Source organism: Eretmochelys imbricata, chromosome 14 (genome assembly GCF_965152235.1).
Source record: "Eretmochelys imbricata isolate rEreImb1 chromosome 14, rEreImb1.hap1, whole genome shotgun sequence".
Lineage (NCBI taxonomy): Eukaryota > Metazoa > Chordata > Testudines > Cheloniidae > Eretmochelys > Eretmochelys imbricata.
The window spans coordinates 49,208,453-49,232,611 of record NC_135585.1 but is presented as its reverse complement, the minus strand read 5'-3'; the positions used below and the strand labels follow the sequence as shown (position 1 = coordinate 49,232,611).

General features: G+C 44.6%; 1 protein-coding gene across 6 annotated transcripts; it reads right to left on the bottom strand.

The window, feature by feature from the left end:
* Positions 1 to 2,793: 2,793 nt before the first annotated feature.
* LOC144275148 (butyrophilin subfamily 1 member A1-like) lies at positions 2,794 to 18,289 on the bottom strand. 6 transcript variants are annotated; one of them, XM_077834292.1, is made up of 10 exons: positions 18,051 to 18,289; positions 15,402 to 15,556; positions 14,931 to 15,118; positions 12,178 to 12,294; positions 10,826 to 11,173; positions 9,491 to 9,772; positions 7,063 to 7,167; positions 6,137 to 6,157; positions 5,389 to 5,421; positions 2,794 to 3,710 (listed from the first exon to the last, which is right to left on the bottom strand). In XM_077834292.1, exons 4-10 carry the CDS (start codon positions 12,275 to 12,277, stop codon positions 3,196 to 3,198), a joined length of 1,404 nt encoding a protein of 467 aa, XP_077690418.1. In that variant the 5' UTR covers positions 12,278 to 12,294; positions 14,931 to 15,118; positions 15,402 to 15,556; positions 18,051 to 18,289; the 3' UTR covers positions 2,794 to 3,195. The 6 variants fall into 6 exon arrangements, with proteins under 6 accessions (XP_077690418.1, XP_077690420.1, XP_077690416.1 ...); XM_077834294.1 differs by lacking the exon at positions 12,178 to 12,294; XM_077834290.1 differs by lacking the exon at positions 14,931 to 15,118.
* Between the last annotated feature and the right edge of the window lie 5,870 nt (positions 18,290 to 24,159).

Sequence of the window (24,159 nt, the reverse complement as noted above, 5' to 3'; positions counted from 1 at the left end):
CTGGCAATTCTCAGCGCAGTAACTGGCTGGCTCAGGGGTGTGATAAATCATGCACACACCCCGAGCGCAGCAAGTTTGAGCGCTGTAAAGCCCCAGTGTAGACAGGCTCTGAGCGTCGACCTGGTTTACCAGGAGAGCTGGGAGATCTCTCTCCCCAGCGCTCGCGGGTGACCACACAGGCAGCGGTTTGCTGTCTAGTGTAGACAGAGCCAAATGCTTCACAACCACTGCGCGCCTCCGGAGGGAATTCTGCTGAAACCAGCGGGCTCTCACCTTGGCGTGGAGTTCTGGGAGATGGTGCGTTTAAGCACGCAGGAGTCTGGAGGGTCAGCTCTGCACCAGGGGGTTAGGCAGTGGGTTTCACACCTCAGATAGGGGGAGAGTCCCCAAAGAATGTGCCTAGGGACCCCAAGACTGGAGCAGTGGATGGGCTCTGTTCTGGTCTCAGAGGCTTGAATTATCTGGGGATCCTGGGGCTCAGATACTTGGGTTCCCCTTACTGCAGTCCGGTGGCACCTCACCAGGTCTGGGATACAGACTCACACACCAGTAAACAGAAACCCTCTCAGTGCCCAGCATCCAAACCCCCTTAACTCTGACCAGGTGGGTTCTGGAGACATGAATGCAGAGGTCTCCCTCACAGGGCTGCCACCTCCTGCTCCCTTTGCCTTGGGGTGGGAAGGTTTCTATTAATGGTTCTTCCTGGGCTGGGGAGAGGTTGTCTCCTGTTCCACATCTTCCACCATTCTGTATTGCCAGGATAGAGCAGCTGGTGACTTTAACCAGAGACACCTGTGGCCAGGAGCTCCCCCGACTCTGCTGCTGGGAATGTGGCAGCCCTGGCAGGGGGAGCAGGGAGATGCAGGAGGGGAGGAGGCAGAAAAGCACCAAGATAGACCGGAGAACCCAAGGGGACTGTCTATGACTCCATGTTCAGGCTATTCATAGAATCATAGAATATCAAGGTTGGAAGGGACCTCAGGAGGGCATCTAGTCCAACTCCCTGCTCAAAGCAGGACCAATCCCCAATTTTTGCCCCACATCCCTAAATGGCCCCCTCAAGGATTGAACTCATAACCCTGGGTTTAGCAGGCCAATGCTCAAACCACTGAGCTATCCCTCCCCCCCAAAAAATGTTAACCTCCCCCTCGGGGAATCGAACCCAGGTCTCCCATGTGACAGGCGGGGATACTCACCACTATACTAATGAGGAAGCGATTGAAGCTCTAGTGCTTGACAGGTTCACATCTGATACCTAGCGTGGGGTTTGTACCCTGGTTTGTAACTGTTTGCCCTGAGGTTGGTACTCACATTCGTGAGCTACTCTAGACTGTGGAGTTGAACCTGCATCTCCCACATGCCACCTGAGGGCTCTCACCGTGGGGGTAAAAGTTATCAGGCAGGTGACGTCACAAAACCCACCTCCACCTTCTCCCCACCCCCACACTCACATTGCGTGTGGAGCGAGGCAGGTGCCTGACTCATTCCAGCAAGAAACGCCTCAGGTGCCAGAGCCACCGGACGTCAGGCGCTGGGTTCCCGTCTGTGGGTGGCTGAGCAGAGACCGACGCCCCCCTGCAGCCCCGATTTAGGCATCTGTAGGTGAGAGGGGGCAGGGCTTAGGACACCCCTCCCCCCTTGTCAGTATCTCCGCTTGTCTCGCTTAGATGGCACCCCGCCTAGTGAGCTGGCTTTTGTGAGTCACACTGTGAGGTGCCTCTGATGCCCACGCATTGTCTAGGGGGTTCAGGCACCTGACTCAGCTTTGCAGAATGTGATTTTCTGGTTGCCTACAAACTAGGCCCTGTGGCGCTCAGCATTACACACCAAGTCCCGTCATGAATTGTCCCCTGTGCAACCAGCCATCTCTCCACAGGGCACAGCTGAGCAATTCCTCATTGACACAGGTGTGGACAGGACAGAGGCAGAGCACAGGCTGGTTAATGACACATCCCAGTAAAACACAAAATTCTCCTCCTAGAGGCGCGATATTCCCTGTGGGGGCTGGGGGGACACAACCAAGTCAGGAAGCAAATCCCAGGACTCTGCCCCCGACAACTGCAGCTGGGACATTAAAGTGGAACAAACAAGAAGAATTGTTTGTAATGTTTTATTTTACAGTAAATAACTAAAGGTGGTAAGTAAACAGAGCTGAGAAGGAGCCTTAATAACCACAGCATGGCAAGCAGATCCCCAGCTACGAGAACAGTTTTCTTAATGGCACTAAAATAGCACCAATGGCCAGGAATTAATATAGGGAATTAATGAATTACACTCTCACTTTCAGTAACATATCATAAATCTCTCTGTTCCCTTTCCTTTCATACTCTCCTTTTCTGTTCATTATTCTTACCCTCACTTCTGATCCTTATTTAATTTCCTGTGTTTCTCCCACTCCCCTCCCTGTAACAGATCAGCCCCCATGGCTGCTCCATCCCACCCCTCTCCAGCCCCAAATTTATCCCTTCCCCTCTTGCCGCCCCCAGGCTGGGTCCCCTGTCAGGGATAGTTTCCTGTCACTCTTCTCATTTATATTTTCCACCATTTCTCCTGGACTCTCCCTTTATTCTTGTTTTATTTTCATTCACATTTTCCTTCTTGCTTCTTCAATTTCCCACTGGTTAAACCTGCCCTGTCCCTGCCCCCCCCCCCCCCCGCCCCACAGTGCTGCCAACCTCAGGAGTTTAAAAAAATCATGAGACTGACCGAGTGATGATTTTGTTAAAGTTATACAATGGTTTTTCCAGCAATCTGCACCCCCTACCCATCCCCTCCACCACCCCGCCATGTGTGTGGGACCATGACAGTGCGACCAGTTGTCCTGAAGTGACTTGGGCCCCTGGGGCAGGAGCTGTGGCTGGGAGACCCCATGAGATCCAATCCCACAGATCTGCACAAACCGCTCCCTGCTGCCGCTTCTCCCCAGCCCCCCAAACCCTGATTGATTCATGCTGGGTCCCTGCCCAGCCCCCACCTCTGCCTCTCAGGGCCCCTCTGCCCCTCCTGCAGCCCCAGGGGTTCCTCCCCCTCCCCCTCCCATCCCTGGGGCTGCAGGGAGGGAGCGGGAGGAGCTTCCATGGGTCATAGAGATGAGGGGCCAGGGGCTGGGTCGATGGGAGACCTCCAAGGTCATAGATTCTGGAGTCCGTGAGGCTAGAGAGGCTGATTTCCGGTTCCCCCCCTCTGCTGTGGGTCTCAGGGACGCAGTCGGAGCCGGGATCCCCCCCACACCCCGAGCCAGGGTCGGATTCTCTCCCCAGGGACGGAGCCCGGCGGGAAAGTGAAGATCGGGGCCTCGGCACCAGCATCGATAAATGTCACCTGCCCCCGGTCACAGTCCAGACAAACCCGGATCCTGCTGGGGGCCCGGCTCAGGGGCAGGGGGGTCACAGGGGAGGTGAGAGCCCGGAACTGACCCCACCACCACTGCACAGCCCAGATCCCCCGCTCAGGGCTGAGGCTGATCCATCCCTTCCTCCCCACAGACTCTCTGGCCACCCCCACAGCCCAGCGTCGCCCACCCACCACCTCCACCTCCCAGCAATGTCTCCCCGAGGTGAATCCCTCACAGCCCAGCACCCAGGGCTCAGTGACAAATCTCTCAGGGTTGTCGGGCAGTTGCTGACGCGTGTCTCCGAGTCTCACACTTTTCCCACCCTCAGACAGGACGAGGTCGCGATGAGCCGTGTCTGGATCCAGAGTCACATTCGCTGGGGAGAGAGAATCAGAGCGTGAGGGGCAGAGCTCGGCCCTAGGGGAGGGTTTCATAGCGTCAGTGACAGAATCTGCCCCAGCTGGAGAGTGACTCAGGGAATCTCCTTTCTCCAGGATTTTCCCATCACCTCAGAGATCTCAGGACAGGGCTGGGGGGAGTCACTCCACTGACAGAGACGGGTCAGTGACGGTGAAAGAAGCAGCTGAGCTGCCCCTCATCCAGCCAGGCTTGAGACTCAGAATCTTTCCCCTCCTGCCCCCACCTCTGCCCGGGGAGGGGACAAGAGACTCTGGCAGCCCCAGCAGATGGTACAACTCAGTGAACATTGACAGAGTTTCCCCCCCACCCCACCTTCAATCTCACTGTGTCCCAGCTGCCCCTGTGCTGCACTTTGCTATAGGGCCTCCCCACTGCACCCGGCCTGCTCTGAAATGTCACAGCTTGGACAGCAACAGGCCACACGGTACCAGGATTGAACCTGCCCAGATTGTCACTGCTCAGCAGCAGTCGCAGCACAAAGTACATTAGCTTGGGGCAGGGAGTGAAGGGGCTAAACAAGGCAAGGGGGTTCATGGTGGAAGCTACAAGTGTGGGGGGAGCCAGGACAGATTAAGGTTTTGTGGGGCCCTGGGCCACAGCAAGTGAGGGCCCCTCCCCACCCCTTCTGACTGTAGAACCCCCCTCCCCACACTCCTGCTGGGGAATTAGGGCTGGGGCGTGGGGTCGTGCCCTGCTTTGCCCACCTGGCGCTCCAGCTGCAGAGCAGGACAAGACCCCACACCCCAACGCCATTCCCTGGCTGGAGTTCTGGGCGGATGGAGTGGGGCAAGCCCCCCGAGCCCTGACCCCACTCTCTGGCAGGAGCACTGGGCAGGCAGAGTGGGTTGGGGCACAGAGGCGCCCATTTTTCTGGGGCCCCTGGGCACAGGCCCCATTGGCCCAGTGGTAAATCTGCCAGTAGGGAGGAGATACAGAATAGGTGGCTGGTGGAAAGAGGGAGAGGGTCATGCTACTAATGGGGAGGCTGACTTGGCGTCCTGTTTATCAGAGACAGGACCATGCTGGGGTCATGGTGGATGGAGAGAGGAGAAAAGACACAAGCTCCCAGCGGTGATCACAGGAGCTTCCCAGATCAGTATAATGGAGCCAGGGGAGCCCCTGTCTGTGATCAAGGCTCAGTTCCTCCGCTTGAGACAGGAGCAAGGGTCTCACACAGACACAGTCCCTGCTCACCCAGTCAGTGTGGGGTCACTGCAGAGCTCCTGGCTTTCTTCACGGGGGAAAAGATGAAGGAAGAAACAAAGGGACACTGGAGATCGGACATCAGCACAGGGAGATAGAACAAACTCCCCCTGGAGAAGTGGCTATGGAGGTGATTGTCCCACTGGTTCTGTACAAGGGGTGGCAGCGGCTGGCACAGATCTCTGCAGGGTGCAGTGCACATGCGAGTGGTGGAGGGGCAGGAAGCGTAGATGCAATATGCGATGGATTCAGTATGGTGTGGTAGGACATAGGCACAAACCTCACCTCACCTTGTGATGCGCCGTGAAATGAAGGGTGCTGGGGAGATCTGCCCTGAACAATCACATCCACTCCCATATACAAAGAAAATGAGGCACATTGCCTCATGGGAACAGATATTTGGACATTGATAAAATATGATCTTTAATTACCTTCTTCTATAGGTGCCACGGATCTTCTCCACCCTAAAACCAGCCACATAATTAGAGATGAGAGCGGATCTGAACACGTATTGCATGATTCAATATTGTACAAACTAATACACTGAGGGAAAAAGAAAGTTATTCGTTCATCAGAACCTCCACTGGACTGCATGAGTGTCTCTCTCCCAGGGTGGATCTTCACTGCAGAGTTAGCCCAGAATCTTACCTGGCTGTTGCCCCAACCTGTCTAATGCGCAAGCACAAAAGCTCTGACTCAAGTTTGGAGGTGCTTTGCACCCAGGTTAGCTGGCAAGACTTTGGGTAGAAGCTAGAGCCCAGGTATCACTTTACTTCAGGTTGGTTACATGCCTACTTTGCAGTGCGGAGGGAAGATAATCATCTCAGGTGCTGATAGTCCACCAGGGCCTTCGCACAATTCCTCCTGGGACATATTTTTTTGGCCATTATCTACTTTACTACTGTATTGCTTATCAATTTTTCAAATTAGCTTTTGGTGTGAAATTCATCCAGTTTAGTCTTTCCCCACCTTTCATAAAGTTACATTAACAAACAAACCCCAAAAGAATCATGATGATGATGATAAACCAAACAAACTAACTAAAAAGGTTTCCTATTGCAACAATTTTAAAATTTAAATTTAAAAGCAAACAACCCCACCACAATAAAACAAACAGCCATGTGAGACTCCAAAATGGTACAAAAAGTTTCATTTCAGAGGAAGGATAATGATACTTACTTATCTCGTTATCTCGTTTCTCTGAAAAAGAAAGAGGAATAAATAGATTTTTTTAGGCATTTCCCTTTTCTTATGTTTTATTTCTCCTTATCATCAATATGACAGTAAAGGCTGAGAGAAATCAAAGTCTTCTTCAGGACATCAGACAAGAGGATCCAGTGGTCCCTTCTGGTCTTAAACACTGTGACTCTATTGCATATCAGTTTTTCAAACTGGCTTTTGGTATGAAATCTCTCCACTTTAGTGGTTCCCCACATTTTATACAATAACAACACTAACCCTTCCACAACAGAATAAGAATAAAAAGCAACTAAACAAAAAAAGGTTTCATATTACAAAAAAATTGTAGAATTTAAATTTTACAGTGAACTCCACAACATTTAAACACAATCTCGTTTGCCTAAAAATTAAAGAGAAATACCCGTATTGTTTGTTAGGAGTTTCCCTTTTCTTATGTTTTATTTCTCATTATCATCAATATGACAGTTAAGACTGAGAGATTATTTCTAATCAAACTCCTCTTAAGGAGATCAGACTAGATCAGTGGTGCCCAAACTTTTCCTGACATGCCCCCCATTTACTAGTAATAGAGTCTGTCTCAGCCCCTCCTCCCATGTCCATTACACCACAGTTGGCTGAGTCCAGGAGCTTGGACTGAAAGCAGAGCTGGGGATAAGGGAAGAGCTGGAAATAGAGGGCTGGGAGTGGTGAGGGATTGTGGGCAGAGTTGGGCTGGAGGCAGGGCAGGCGGGGGAGTGGAGCTGTGTGGGAGCTGGGCTGGGGGAAAAAGTGGAGCATTCTTCTTCTTTATTTAGGACCAGATCAGCGGATCACACGTTCTTTTCATGTTAAATTCCTAAATTGCCCTTATTTATTTATTAGAAAAAAACCTTTATTTACAGTATATTTCTCCCTCTGATATTTACCTTTCATTTTAAAGAGATAAATGGTGAGGCCAATGAAACCAAACAAAACCACCAGGGTCACACTCAGCGCCACCATCCAGGGATTCACCCTCGGGAAAAAGGGATCTGAAAAACAAAACACCCAGGGCTTGCCTTAGTTTGGAAGTGGTGACTAAAAGCAGATTTTTTTTTTCATACAAATACATAAATAGTGCCCAGCAGGATTTGTGTGAGCTAAGAGTGGAAGAATGGTGTTAGGGGGCTTATTCCTTCACCCACTTACTTCCCTGGTCCTTCTCGCATGAACAGAGAGCAACAATACCCGAAGTCCAAAGGTGCAAACAATTCGATGTTTATTGGGGTGAACTTCCAGCAAGCATGATTCCAGTTTCCTTCCTTAGTGTCCCCCTTCCCAGCTCTGACACCACAGAGCCTTACACCTGTGTCCCTGTTCCCATTCCTGCCCTTAGCCAAACATGATTCCAATTTCCCTCCCACACACACACTTCCTGATTGACTGCAGACTATATAGTAAAACTTGAGTTCTGCTTAGCTATACCTTAACCAATCATTTTACTGAAACTTAACTAACTAATCCTAACATATTGTAACATGATTATTTAACCAATTATATCCCACCACCTTAATTAGTTTACACCCAGCAAAATTAATTATACAGCAGACAGGAACAATCACAGAACCAGACAGAGATTATACAGACAAACAATAGGGAAATGGGGACTACAGTGATAGAACAACAAAGAAATGAGGATTTCACATCCCAGCTATTGATAAGTGAGTTCTTGCCAGACAGGATGCTATCAAACTAAGTTTCCTTTTACATCTTCTAGGCACTTCCCTTTCTCTGGAGGCGATAGGCATTATCAGGACAGGATCGTATTCCTAACAGTCCAAAAGCACCTGATTTCAATGTGACTAGGTTGGAATGTGAGGCTCTGACCATTCGCTTCCCAGCTTATGGCTGCCTTTGCTGCTTAGCCAAAAATCTTAGCCTAAGCACAGGGCCTCAGACTGTCACAGTGAGAGAAGGCCCTTACACCGGCAGACAGTGATTTTGATTCTTTCTTTTATACCTCTAGAACTAGCTAAGTGATAAGAATACACCTAAATTCTTAGAGTATAGGCCTTTACAGACAGGCCTGAAATCTATATCCTAACAAATGGCCATATCTACCCAACACAAAATACCAGAAATGGATTTTTAAATATGGCTCCAATCAACACAGCTTTACCACTGATTTATGCTTGAAAACACAACCCTGATTTGATTCATTGCTATTCAGAGGACCGTAAAGATCAGGGGCAAATTCTCTGCTCATAAAACCCTGTTGATTCCAATAGGCTTATACCAGAAAAGGATTTGGCCCTTAGCAGTAAGCAATATTCAGAAACTGCCAGATTAATTAGCATATTTTTGAAAAATCCACTGTTACCTCCTAATTTTGGGAAAAACCATAATCACAATTTGTCCAAACACTTGTGCAACAAATTAAGTAATTTCCATTTGCTCTTCTTCTGTTCACAGTGATTCGGTCACCTAAACAGGATGGAATTTTCAAATGTGCCGAATGTCTTTTCCACACGTGGTTTGTGCTCTGATTTAGGGAACCTGGGGCAACCCTCTTATGGGGTCATTCTTAAATTGACAAGATATCAGAGTTGCACCAATTTAAATAAATTGATGCATAAAACCTTAAATCATAAATCAGCTTCATAGTGCTCTATCTCCATTTAGCTGAAGTCGATAAAGAATTGACCGAAGCTAAATCTATTTAGGGTACTCTGAAACTTATACAAGAAGTTTTCACACAAGCGGGTGGCATCGCTTAACTAGTTAATCAGCGCATCTTTTGCGTGTAGACAAGGGGTAAAATGAGTCCTCTTGTGGATCCAGACCAAAGTGAATTAAGGAGCACAAGTCCCATTGAACATCAGTAAAACCAATATCACATGACTTAGGTGACATTTCACACAAGTAATGAAGTTGGTGAAGTGAGCAGATCACTAGAGCTCTGCGTAGATACAAAATTGTTATCCTCATCCAATCTGCAACCCCCCCACAAAATGATGAGGATATCTGTGGATATATATCTGTGGGTTTACAGGGCTCTACAGATCATAATCAAGCCAGAGTACAAAATTTATCACATTCAAAAAAATCATGAAGGTGAATTTAAAGTTACAGGAACCTACTGAATCAGTGGATTGAGTGAAAATTTCATCTCAAAACGTGTATAATCTTAATACTCACAATTAAGGGGATCAAGTTGCCTAAACTGTGATCCTGTAAAGACACCAGCCTCCCATCATCTGTGTTTGTATGAGGATTTTGAAATATCCACCACAGATGTTTCAGTTCTTTTCTTCCTATATTTTGTTTGGTTTCTGGTGGTGGTGAGTTCAGTGTGGGGTTTGGATGGTAACTGACCTGCTACATAAACTGCTGACTCCTTTTCTTGATTGAGAACGGTGTTCCTGATGCAACAGGACAAGTTTTGGTTTGAATGTTCTGTTACAATGATCGCAGTTTCTGTTTCAAACAGGCTGTTATCTCCTTGGGATGTTGTTTCAGAGAGTGATGGTAAATGTCGCCCACTGAGATCTCTCCACAGCACCTCAGGCTCTGGGTACCAACCAGCTGATCGACAAACCACCCGAATCCCTCCATCCTGGTGACCTTCAACAGAGAGGAGAGGAGCAGAGCCCAGACCTAAGGGGAAAATATATAACGGTGTTAATTCCATACATTAAATGTATAAAGCAGAAGGGATGAGGGACAGTCTGGGGATCCCTTACTCACAGGAAAATGCACTAATTCATGCGGGTAGTCAGTAGAAGGGATACATGAATGCTGGAATGTCTGAAATGCCAGTGCTCATGGACACACAAAAATGTGAACAAATATATAAAATAATTTCACTGAGTCAGTGGGAGACATTGTTGTCTCAAGAGAGGAGCAACAGAGTGCTGAGCACCTTTGGAGAAATGACCACATAGATATCTGAATAGGATCTGAACTTTTGAAACTCTGATAATTAGTGCATTAGATAGATATATTTATTTTTTTAAAATCAAATTGGCTTCATGGTTACCTTATCAAAGCAGCAAGGGAGAAATGCTCAGTCTTGACTAAGAGTGGTAAATACATAATTTCCCCTTCCCACTAGAAGAAAAGGAGTACTTGTGGCACCTTAGAGACTAACCAATTTATTTGAGCATGAGCTTTCGTGAGCTACAGCTCACTTCATCGGAAAGCTCATGCTCAAATAAATTGGTTAGTCTCTAAGGTGCCACAAGTACACCTTTTCTTTTTGCGAATACAGACTAACACGGCTGTTACTCTGAAACCTTCCCACTAGGACACTCTGCAATCCATAAACACCATATGGTTATGGTATGATTACGATATAATTATGTAGCATCTTGTACAAGATGTGTCAAATAAGGTGTCAAGGGAGCCTAGGGTAAACCAGGCCCATATTTGTCTAGAAGTTTTTTCCCTCCTTTCTCTCCCGCCTTTTGGAGTCAGTCAAGAACATCTTTTGGGCAAGGAAGTCTCTTGACCATTCTGAAAATGTCTTTAATAAAATATTGGGAAAGTTTTCAGCATATTTTCCAAAGTGTCTGAATGTGGTCGTGTGCTGAAATCTAGATATGCTGTGTTACTCTAAAATAATTCACAAGTTGCTAGTCACAGTTGTTGCAGTATGAAAGAATAAAAACTGCAGCCCAGACTAAGATAATACAGACAAGAGCTGCTGACCTGCTACCTTCAGTTCCAATAGGGCTTCTTCATAAAAAGGACCATCTTGAACAAAACAGTTGTATTGTCCTTCATCTGATGGTCTGATATTAAGAATCTGCAAGGAAACATTCCCATCCATGATGCCAGCTTTCAAAAGTTCTGTTCTTCCATGATAGTCTGTCATCTGCTTTCCATACTGCTCCTTTCCTTCATAATACTGGTGAACAACTGAAGTGAACTCAGATCGGAACCATCTCACCTCCATGTTCACAGCGCTTATCCTGGGGGACAGGTGACAGGGTAACACAATGGCCTCACCCATCCTGGCAGTGACAGGGTGACCAGGACCAGTCACTCTGAACTTGGCTGTGAAATACACCAAAGCAAAAAGAGAACAAGCTTAGAGGGGAGTGGAAAATGCGATAAACGAAAAGGTCAGTCGGTTCAAACTTTCCAAAAATTCAGCCTGGCATGCAAATTTTCAACCTGAATATTTTAAATCTGGCAAATTTACAAACAACTCAAAAAGGCATTTATAGTAGAAAGTGACAGGCCAGCTCAGGTATAGGTGTCACTGATAACTCCCCTTATATTAATTTGACATGCCACAGAGCCATTTCAGTGCCCCATGAATGGGCAGGGTGACCTGAGTATATACCCTGTGTACCTGAGCTCTGTGATCTGTTCCAGCCTTCACTATATCTCTGATGTGATTTCTCAGTGTTGGTTTTAACGTGAGAAGGGGGGAAAGATGAAATCCTGACTCCACTGAAGTCAACAGAGATCTCCTAGGATTTTACCCGAATGTTCCGGGACCCAACTTCTTTGGAGACCACCACCTCTCACCTCGTATGAGGACACAATTTTTTCTGAGAATAGCTGAGGTTCTCGAGTTCTCCTCCTCTGCCCCTCTCCTGCTGTTTTTAGTAGGCCTGGGCCTCTGCCAGAACATTTTCAGTAAAAGGTCTTCAGCTCTGGGACTCACTTCTTGCCTTGGCTTCACTGAGCCCAAATCTCTTCAGCTACAGGCCAGGCTGCCTCGGTGTTTGACACAGGATTGGGTCAAAGAGGATGTAAGCATGTAACATAGGGTATTCAGATACTATGGTGATGAAAGCCATACAAGTACCTAGATATATAGAGACACTGAGTTGCATCATGTGCAGGTGATGGAGAATTACTCCTCCTGAAGGGGTGGGGAGGAAGTGGAGACTTATTCTGTACTGATATTGATCCGTCCTGGGATTTGTTGTAAGGTTTTTTGTTTTGTCTTTTTCAGTTTTGTATAAAGGAGTAGAACAGGCATGATTTACAGATCACTATGATGAAACAAATCCTACAAGCAGCAGCAGGAGCAATGGGATTCCTACCTGATTCCAGCTTGTGAATGTGAAAAGTAATGAAGAAAATGATCCAACCAGTCAGAGAGGAGCTCACTGCGGAGCTAGGACAAAATGAAAGAACCTTCATCTTCACTGTAACTTGATCTGGATAACAGGATGGGGAAGAGAAAAATACCTTATCAAACAGGGTGGATTTGATTTAAATCAAATTCATTTAATCATGATTTAAATCACTAGTCAGAAAGACTCCATTTAATCCTGGTTTTCTACATAAAAGTGCATTCTTGTTGGTTGTTATAACCTTAATACATATTCTTCACAAGTCAGAGGTAGATGTAGGTTTCATTTTTAGAAGGTACACACTATACATTTTTAAACAGTGATTTATTTTCAAAACTTTTCAGATTAGTTTTACAGCTATATCAGACAATGAATGATTGCTTGGTTATTTCATTTACCAAAGGTAATTGAAGCAGATATTTATGAAGGCATTGGGAGGTGAATGATCTCCAATTCAACGGGTTAATCATTAATATTTGGAGGATTTTCTTGCCATGCTGTATTAGGAGGAGAACATCACCAGACAGACATTTAAATTGTTTTATTTAACTAAAACAACAACAACGTTATGTATTCTGGATTTTTTCTTCAACAGCAAACATAGAATATTTTAACAAAACAAGCATATGAATTTTTGAATTTAGTTAAATATTCAAGGTTTTTAAAACCAGGTTTGTTTTTGTTAAAATTCTTTTTAACTAAAATAGTTAAATTAAATATTTAAAAAACAAAACAAAAATTAAATTGACTATGTCAGCCAGGTCAACATGAGAAACGTAAAATATTGGCTTCTGCAGTTAACTCAGGCATCTGTTCATAATCTAGGAAAGAAAAACAAGCTTTCCTGCTTTTTCAGGTCCCAAACGATTTCTCAGTTTAGAATGAATTAGTCCAAAGGAAGAAAATATTCTTTCTACACTGGCAGAAGAAACTACTGCTGTTAAAAGCGAGATAATCACTTCAACAGTCTCTGAATCCAAGTGCTTAAGTGACTTCCACCAGTTCACTAGTGTGACTTTCTTTAAAACATCGTCAGCAAACATGTATTTCTTGAATGGTTCACCCTTAGCTCTGAAGTTTATTATAGTTGGCATTATGGAGGGATGATTGCTGGATGCCCATGTCATAACCAACTCCTCTTCTTCAGCAGTTAAGGTTTGACCCTGATACCGAGTATTGAGAATATTTGTTGTCCCATTTGTTTTTTTAATGCTTGTAATTTAACTCTGTCATTGCACATTTCTCTTTTTAAGATCTCACTCAGTTCCTTCCAAATTTCAACAGTGTCAGCAATAAAACAGCTGTTTCCCTGCATTTTGTTCAAGGCTACAGAAATAGGCTTCAGGATACTCAGCATGTGTTCAACATTTCTCTTAAGCCCAATGTTGAGAACTTTGGCTGTGACAGTGCCGTCTGTTTTTTCACGATTTTGTTCACAAACTGTCATCAGATTAGGCCAGTTCATGATCTAGTGCTCAAAACGGTCCACAACTGAGTTCCATCGCACGTCTTGTGGGCGTATTAGCTTGGTTCCTTCCATTTTTTTTCAGAGCAGCTGCTGCAAAGTGGTTGTTATGGAAGTATTTTGCAATTTCAGAAACATTAACCTTTATTTCTGGAACACTGAGATCTGTGGCTAGAAGGTGCATCAAATGAGCACTGCAACCGCTTGTTATTAGCTTGAGACTCTCTTCTAAATTTCTTCTCATCTTGGATACACTTCCAGCATTGTCTGTTACCAAGCTGCGTACTAGACACTTGAATTCTTTTTTCAGTTTGTTACAGCTTTTACTGCTACTTCTTGTAAGTGTTCTGCTGTGTGTGCATTTCCTGATGTATCAATTGTTTCTGTAAGGAAGGCATTCCCTTCTTCTGTTGTCACACAAGCACATACAACAGGATCATTGTGGACATTGCTCCACCCATCAAGACTCAGGTTAACAATTTTACCCTCTAGACTTTTTTGCACATTGTTCAATGTCTCTTTCATACACTTTATCCAGCAATTTGCCTGTGACATCTGCTCTGTTGGGTGGACTTTATCCTGGTCTTAATGACTGAACCATGTTAAAGAAGTGTGAGTTCTCAATCATACAGAAAGGAGAGTTTGTTGCATAAACAAACCAGGCAATTTTTTCATCAATTGCCTCTCTTTGTAATCCACTGGTTCTTATCACAAACTTATCTATGGCTGTTTCTGAAGGATGGAGTTTTTTTTGTTTTGTTTTTTTTTGTTATAGGTGATATACTGTGGCTATGTGACATACATGATGTGACTGAAACACTATCACTGGCAGATAACTCTGAAACTGTACATTGGCCAAACTGGATTGTCTCTACGCAAAAGAATAAATGGACACAAATTGAACATCAGGAATGGGAACATTCAAAAACCAGTGGGAGAGCATTTTAATCTCCCTGGACACTCAGTGTCAAATTTGAAAGTTGCCATACTTAAAAAAAAACTTCAAAAACAGACTCCTGCGTGAAACAGCTGAGCTAGGATACATTTGCAAGTTTGATTGTATCACACTTGGCTTGAATAAAGATTGGGAATGGCTGGCTCACTACAAAAAACATTCTCACACTTTTGGTATTCACAACTTCTCACTAACAGCTAGTAATGGGCCACCTCCCCCCTAATTGTCTTGGACTCTTTAACACTGGTCCTCTGCATAATAATGCTCCACACCCATCTCTGTAAGTATATATTTATTCACCTGCCAAACTCCAGTTTAAACTCCCACATCTGAAGAAGTGGGCTAAAGCCCACCAAAGCTTATGTTCCAATAAATTTGTTAGTCTTTAAGGTGCCACAAGACTCTCTGTTGTTTTTTCTGAAACTATCGAAAATGATGGTGATCTTGAAGGTGGTCTTCAGAATCCTGTATGTTGAGGATGGATTCTCCTAAACAAAATAAGTCAATGCAGTTATTTAATTATTATTACCATACTGCTCATTTAGTGTGATTCATTGCATTCACTGACACTCAGTACTACTTTAAAGGTGAAATTGTAAAAGCAAGATCTGCCTATTTCAGCCATTTATTTTTTCTCACAACTGCATCTAAAATGGTAGTACCATAGAGTAACAACTATATTTTTTGCTCAAACATGAGAATTCAAGAATAGTCCAGAAGGAAGACAGGCAGTCCTTAAGAAAGAAGTATAAAATAAAAAAGTTTACCAACCTGAAGATCCTGCATGTTCAGACGTGTTCCTTTCATAATCTTCAACACAGCTTCCTCCTGAGAATGAACACTTCTCATGATGTTGTTTCATTTGGGCAACAAGGCCTTGCGTTTCTTTGTTGCACTGTTTGCATTTTGCAAGCATGCCTGTGTTACTTCACAGGAAGTGAAGGAATGAGGAACTTCATTAATATATTCCCAAACTGGGTCTCTTTTACAGCCTGCTGCCATTATAGGTTTTCCCTTCTAGTGAGAGAATGGTATGGTAGATCTCAAATCAATGAAGGCTACACTCAGAAAGACCTCAAGACTTCTGGAATATGCTGCTCAAACAGTTTTACTTTTGTTTCGACTGCCTGTCCTTCTCACATTTATTTCATGACTTCTCCTTTTCCAGATCTATTCTGCCCCCAACAATCTTCTATTTATTTAACATTTTGAAACTTTGCACTTTTAGAGAGAGGTAAGGGATTGACTCTGTGCACACAAATTTGCAGAGGGACAGTAGGGTTGAGGTCTGTTATTTCTCACCTCTATATATTATTTATTTTAAAACATTTTTGGTTTTAAAAAGCATGTTATCTCTGGAGACACAAATCCACACTTTGAGAACTGCAACACTTGTTAGATCATATTAAAGAAGTTCTGTATTAAAATCACAAATGAGTTTGATTCCCCATAGTTTAAATTCCAGGGTATTACTAATTAAGAGGTCTCTTGGTTTTTGGTACTGTTTCTCTCCCTCTATGTGTGAAACTTGCAAGCTGCTAATTGTGTTAGTACATTCTAAGACAGAGTCTATTCTTAAAGCAATTTTTTGTAACAACAACTACTCACACAGAGAGAGACTCAAAGCAGTACGCTGTAACAATAGAAACAGCACCCAGAGACTCCCCGCCCTTTCGTTGTATTCATCTCCCTTTGTTAACAATTGTGATTAAAATAGAGATAGAGGATGTATGTGGATGGATGCTTGGTGTGGATAATAACTGAATGATCAGGGAGGTGCCAGCCTAAGAATCCAGTGTCCATCAGCTGAAGAAGGCGTCAAGTGGAAATAACCAGAGGACCCCCGGAGGGCAGACTGGAATCCACCCAACAGCCTCAAGAATGGGAGAAGCAAAGAACAAGATAACATCTAGCAGCACGGAGCCGTCAGGAATATGCCATCTGCTGATTGATTCAGCAACAGCATGGTGAAGCAATTCCCATAGACCGGCATAAGAAGAAACTCCTATAAAAATGGACTCTAGAAAGTGAGAACTTTGGGGGGTCTGATGCTGCAAACCAACTTCCAGGAGCATCAGATGAACATCTGCCAAGGCCCTGCTCCCTCCTCACGTCCAGGCCACCTGGCCAGTGGCTTGGCATGAGCAACTCTAAGGCTCGTAACTATGATAACAACCTTGCAGAACCTGTGTGTGTATGAATGTGTGAATAAATATGAGATTGAATGGAATGTTACAGCTATAACTAACTGCTTACTATGATTCTGTCTGTATTCACAATAAATGTGGTATTTTGCCATTTTCCCTTTAATAAGATCCTGCTGGTTTTTAATTTATTGGTATAACACCGAAACCCACTCCCCCAAAATCAAAGTGTTTGTGTCCATTCATTTTTTTTCCAAATTATTTCAAGCTGTTTTTCTTTTAAATGGAAAGTTCCATAAACATTTCAAGTCAATCAAACAAAAATCATGCAATTTTTAGGGTGAAAAATAATTCCCCTTTTTTTAATCGTGCACAGAGATACCCTCATGAATTCTCCCCGCTGACGGCTTTTTGCACAGGGAATAACCTGTCTCACAGTAACATGGGCCTTTCTTGCCATCAAATCTTCCCTAAACCCAGGACCATAAAAATCACCCCTGCTAACCACCCTTCTACAGCTCTGTGGCCACAAAGATAGGAGGCAACATTAAGTTATCACAGGACAACAATGCAATGTGTACAAACTGATCACTCTGGTTGTTGTGGATCCCTTGACATGCATACAGAAGACCAATACCAAGCTACAAGTGGTGACATCCCCTCATTGTCTAATTGCATTAAAGATTCTGGCCCAGATTCAGTCATTAAGTCCATCCCTATTCAGCACTACATTTCAAAGGGTGCTTCACTTTAGGCACATGCTTAATTCCCACTGATCTCAAAATAAATAAAGTAATTTCTTTCCATTGATTCTGGACAAAACTGGACGTTTTTTCCTTTAAAATATCAGAAGCAAAAAGACTCAGCCCCACAGACAGCTCGAAAACTACCGACAACAAGCAGACCAGGAAACTTTACTGATTGCAGCTGAGTTTGCAGCCCCACGTTTCTTCCTATATTCTAAATACAGGAAGTTCCTTTGTTACAAATCTCCCTTTAACGACACTAAAAACTGGATTGGGCCCAGGATCCTTGGGTGAAACACAGTAACAGAGGAAAGGAATGACCTAGTGAATGTACTGTAAAAACCCGGCAGGGCTAGGAAACCGATCTGAAATGGATTGGAGGGCATGTCATTCTCCACGTACACATGCGGTACCGTTCCCATAAAGAGCAAAACAAATTCTCACGGGATTCTCAAGTCTTTGTGTTATTACCAATCTGTCCACGACAGAGCCCTGACTGTTATCGAGTCAAGCAGCCAGAGTTCACCTACCGGATTGATCCTCCGGAGACGGTTCATGGCGCGTAGGGGGCGGTCTGTCCTTCTGAAAGCCTCAGGCTTTGTCGAGATAGTCCTCAAACTATAAGTTATTTCATTTCATCAAGATGCCCAGTTACTTCTGGGTATCAAATAGCTGCCGTTTGATCACAGCCTTTTCTAGCAGGGTTGGGTTTTGATTTTATTGTTGTTAAAGAATCCTGTTGTTGTTCCACAGGGATAAACGTACTTTCCTCCGGCAGCATTTACTGAGTGTGAAAGTGAAAGTAACAGAGGGACTCGGAAATGGCATCAACCCCGGGTGGGATCTGAGAATCTCCTCTTAAAGAAACAGCCACGTGGCTGCGGAGACAGAACTGGCCGGCCCGGAAGAGTCAAAGTTTCTGGGGCTCCAAATGACCTGAATACAGGAGTGATTGCGAAGAGACTGGCTCTTGCTTTTGGGTGAACTGTAGTAAATGTCACAAATAATCATCACCTTGTACATTATGTCACCAGAATAAACATTCCCCTGTGGACAGTTAGGAATAATATGAACAATACCTTTGCAGTGCGAAACTGGGGTAGAATCATAGAATATCAGGGTTGGAAGGGACCCCAGAAGGTCATCTAGTCCAACCCCCTGCTCAAAGCAGGGCCAATTCCCAGTTAAATCATCCCAGCCAGGGCTTTGTCAAGCCTGACCTTAAAAACCTCTAAGGAAGGAGATTCTACCACCTCCCTAGGTAACGCATTCCAGTGTTTCACCACCCTCATAGTGAAAAAGTTTTTCCTAATATCCAATCTAAACCTCCCCCACTGCAACTTGAGACCATTACTCCTCGTTCTGTCATCTGCTACCATTGAGAACAGTCTAGAGCCATCCTCTTTGGAACCCCCTTTCAGGTAGTTGAAAGCAGCTATCAAATCCCCCCTCATTCTTCTCTTCTGCAGACTAAACAATCCCAGCTCCCTCAGCCTCTCCTCATAAGTCATGTGTTCTAGACCCCTAATCATTTTTGTTGCCCTTCGCTGGACTCTCTCCAATTTATCCACATCCTTCTTGTAGTGTGGGGCCCAAAACTGGACACAGTACTCCAGATGAGGCCTCACCAATGTCGAATAGAGGGGAACGATCACGTCCCTCGATCTGCTCGCTATGTCCCTACTTATACATCCCAAAATGCCATTGGCCTTCTTGGCAACAAGGGCACACTGCTGACTCATATCCAGCTTCTCGTCCACTGTCACCCCTAGGTCCTTTTCCGCAGAACTGCTGCCTAGCCATTCGGTCCCTAGTCTGTAGCGGTGCATTGGATTCTTCCGTCCTAAGTGCAGGACCCTGCACTTCTCCTTATTGAACCTCATCAGATTTCTTTTGGCCCAATCCTCCAATTTGTAGAGGGTGAACCTCATCTTTTATGACTGTAACATCAGAAGATTGAAGCCCTGACTCTCCGTACGGACAAGACTCAGTCTGAGGCCGAAAAGAGAAGTTAGAGAATAGAATAGCATTAAGGAATCCTGAGTTCTGACTGGACACCAGACAACGTTCTGTCCCGGAATAAGTGATAGGTTGGAAATACTAATAGTAACACTGCAACCTGCATTCTTCATAGAAATGTAATTATTATATGATTATGGTGTAACTAAAATATATTTTATGCAATATGGGTCATATAAGACAGTGGTTCTCAAAGTCGGTCCGCCGCTTGTTCAGGGAAAGCCCTTGGCGCGCCGGACTGGTTTGTTTACCTGCCGTGTCCGCAGGTTCGGCCAATTGCAGCTCCCACTGGCCCCGGCCCTAAGTTACCACGACAAAGTTTGGGGTGGAGCCCCCCAGGAATCCTGGGTGCAGCCCTGGTGGGGTTACGAGGATTCTGCCACACAGGAGAGTGGAAGGGGAGCCATCGAGGTCAGGCAGGCATCTGGGTAAAGGAAGTGGGAGCAAGGACACAGATCCTTTGGCTAGCCCATTTCACCGGGGTAGTGGATAAGCCAGGAAAGTTCTGCACAATAGCGGGACCGTTCCCCCGCTTACACTTAGGAGACGCTGCAATGGGAGGATAAGAGAAACAAACTGGGGGTGGAGGGGAGGATGAGGTAACAGGAAATCTTTCCTACAGAGAAAAGAACGAGAAGTACTTGTGGCACCTTAGAGACTAACAAATTTATTTGAGCATAAGCTTTCGTGGGCTAAAACCCACGAAAGCTTATGCTCAAATAAATTTGTTAGTCTCTAAGGTGCCACAAGTATTTCTCCTTCTTTTTGCTGGTACAGACTAACATGGCTGCTACTCTGAAACCTCCTACAGAGAGTCTTTCTTAAGATGGCTGTGAGGTTTAGTGGCTGCTGATTCAGCAGCTTTGCGGTATCTGAATGAAAGAGGAAACAGAAGTGCAAGGGCTCAGCTTAATTTGTATCTCTCCTCTTCAGAAACATCTGAGTGTAATGTGCATTCATTCCTCTGTAATAAATAGAACATTATTATGTCAGTTAATGGTGATTATACCATTGTAAATGTCACAGAATGAAATCTCATTGATCCTTTTATTCTCTCCAGACCCTCTGCCATGTGAAGTGGAAAAGAATAGTGGGAGATCTCTGGCATGTGGCATCACATATGAAGGGTGAGGTTTCAGGGGATGTTTATATTTAAATTAAGAGAAAATTCTCTTGGAAACATCTTCATTAAAGAAACTTGAATACCAACTAAAAGACACTAGTAACCAAAAACACTGTCACCGACCAGCACCCAAACACCTTATCTCAGCCCAGAGGAGTCCCAGATATTTATTAAAGTTCTCTGAATGTGTCTGTCCCTCTCTGTCTTTTTCTGGCTCATAAATAAAACACTGTTATATCAGTGAAAATATTTAAGGATATTTAAAGCTGAATCCAATAATCACCTCCATGAGCACTGGTTTGGTTTTGGTGGCTTTCTTAGTAGTGACATATTATTAGGCTGGAAGATCAAGGAATTCCCAAGCATGTTTACTGCAGGGATCACGTGGTCATCAAAACCTTTGGCGGTGATATAATCACCACTGACGGACATAAACTGAATATCCAACCGGGCCAGGTTAAGAACTAAGCTAGAGATTGATCTGGCTGATGCTCGGTCTGCGAGGAAGACAGGCCTCTTTGGGATTTGCCAAGACAATATGTCAGTTAAGAGTGGGGATGTCATTACAAACACGAAAGCATGAAATCTCATCTTCTCCCTCCGCCTCCCTCCCACCTGCCAGACGTCCCACCAGCTGAATTGGAGAGAAAAAGGAGCTCGTCAGATCACACAGACGTGGTGAGACTCCAGAGGGAGATTTTCTTTATAGGAAGAGAAAATTCCCATGGAAACATCGTCATGAACATGTAGATAAAGTAACAAGTCAAACAGACCCTTCTAACAAGAAACACATCATGCACTGAGGAGACCCCCAGCTGCGGTCACATAAACAATCCTGACACCAACCGCATTGCTCAGTTCATGCCCACGACGAGGAACAGAAACATTTTCATTGTCCAGCATCCAGGCACCCTTAACTCTGCCCAGGGATTCTGTGAGGCTTTCACATGCCTGTTGGGTATTAAATCCAGAAGAACGAGTAGAGTGAGGGAGTCTGCCCATGGTTCTTCTCCAGCATCCCCCTCCCTTTCCCTTGGGCCGGGCTTTTTTTGACCTTTCTCTTCATGCTGTTCACGTCTTCATGAGTTGGGAAATAGATTTCCCTCTCATGCAGCCACTGCCTCTCTTCTCTCTGGCCTGGGGAGAGGCTACCTCACACAATGCCACCTCCTCCTTCTTAGTCTTTGGCCTGGAGCGGCTCCTCCCCAATGCCCAGGCCCTCTCAGAGATCCAGAGAGGCCCGGCCCACTTCCAGCTTTTGAGGCCCTTAGCCATAATAAAAAGATTTTGTCAGCAAACGAGTCGGGAAAGCATGATGATCAGCATCTTGTGGAATGTTACTTGGAATTTCAAAACAACTAATTTGAAGAAAGGATTTCCTTTGCACAAGTTGTGAAACTTATCAAATTTCAAAAAATTAACAATTGTCTAAATTTGAGGCTCCTTTTGAGCTTGAGGCCCAGGCCAAATGGCCCTCCTGGCCCTGCCTCTGATTGGCCCTGCCAATGCCATGTCTTCCCCTCTTCACCCAGGACAAGGCAGGGAGGACCAACTGTGGGGAGGAGGATTTCCAAGTGGGTTAAATCTGTTTCTGACCTCCTCTCAACTCCCCTGCCTGCAGATTCAGTCTCTTTCCTCCATTTCTCTCTACTGATCAGTTTCTGGGAGTGAAACTGAGGAATCAGTCAGTGCCCTGGAGCTCCCTGGGATCCAGGCCTGTCCCAGCTGAACAGGGCTGCTGGGGAGTGTGAAAAATGGTCCAAACCTCCCGCAGGGCTGAGCTCTGCCCCTAACACTCTGATTCTCTCTCTCCACCTTAGTGAATGTGACTCTGGATCCAGACACGGCTCATCCCGTTCCTAATTATCCACAGGATGATACTGTCATTTTAAAAATGGCATTCACTCTAAACTCCAGGTTAGCAATGCAAAGGTATTATTATTATGATTCCTAATTATCCACGGGAGAATTTTATATTCTGATGAGCGGATGTAAAAGTAATTATTACTATTTTTGACATTTACTATAGTTCACAAAAAAACAAAAACAAGAGTCTCTTCAAAATCATTACTGTATTCAGGTAATTTGGGGCACCTGGATATTTTCATCTGCTGGTCTGACACTTCTATTTTAGCAGGAATGTGGCTGTTTCTTTAAGAGGAGACTAATCTGCCCACATCAGAGCAGTTGAAAAGATGACAACCTCTCATTTCCTCTAGTACTTGCAGTTTCAAACTCAGCAGCGCTCAGCTGAAAGAGAAAAACACATTTACCAGTTTGGAAGAAAAAGGATTTCTTAAAAAGCCCGTAAGGAAAGGCGACAATAAAACTCTGCAGCTGCATAGGGGAAGCTGCTGTTTTAGAGAATGTAGTGATAGTAAAAGAAAGTCTTTGAAAGGTGAAAACTCCTGTAACAGCCAAGCCAGAGCAATAATCAGGCTAAAATAAATCCTTTAAATACATTTCTTGAGGGTGAGTAGCCGGCTATTTTAAAGGGCCATCTTATTGTTAAGGTCAATAGTAAGACAGCTCAAGTTGCAGAGTTGCTGGCACAATGCCTTCAGAGCAGAATGGCTGTGGATTTCAACCCCATGGTAAAACACTAATGCTTGCACTGAAGGAGAGGTGCTGCTCCTCTTTCAGATCAAATATGAAATCGAACTCTCCAGCTATTGGCTCCTGGCCAAATGGGAGTTAAAGGTTACACAAGACCCCATTTCAATACTGCTTACATTTAAAAGGAGAATGATGTAATGTTAACAGCCATCAGATTCCATGCATTAAATAATTTTTAAGCACTCAGCCTGCCTACCTCTTAATGTGCAAAGTCCACATCAAGAAGCAGGATTTTGTTGTTACTGTTGTTTTTAATGTGATGCTAACCCCAAATCCTTCAACTTTCTCAAACTACAAGACTTGTCAGTTTTAAGGTACTTTTCGCATTCACATGTATATGTTAACTCATTCATAAAATGCCACATGAAAATAGTTGCTAAGCTCAATGTCAGGTTTCAGAGTAGCAGCCGTGTTAGTCTGTATTCGCAAAAAGAAAAGGAGGACTTGTGGCACCTTAGAGACTAACCAATTTATTTGAGCATAAGGTTTCATGAGCTACAGCTCACTTCATCGGATGCATCCGGTGAAGTGAGCTGCAGCTCACGAAAGCTTATGCTCAAATAAATTGGTTAGTTTCTAAGGTGCCACAAGTCCTCCTTTTCTTTAAGCTCAATGTTTAGCTTCTGGATCTATTCAATGATGCTGTTAAATAACACCTTATGAAGCTTGCTGTGTGGTCATATAAAAGTAAAGTGACAAGTTTATAAAATGTTTTATCTTTCCCTGTTATCATTAGTTGAGATAATACAATATATTTTCAATTCCTTGCACGGTCTCGCCTCAGCCCATTGTCAGCCACTGCTGGCAACCAGTGTGCCTGTAGGGAAGGTGTTTGTCAGTGATTCAGATGAATTCTAAGAACTGTGCAGCAGTCATTTATT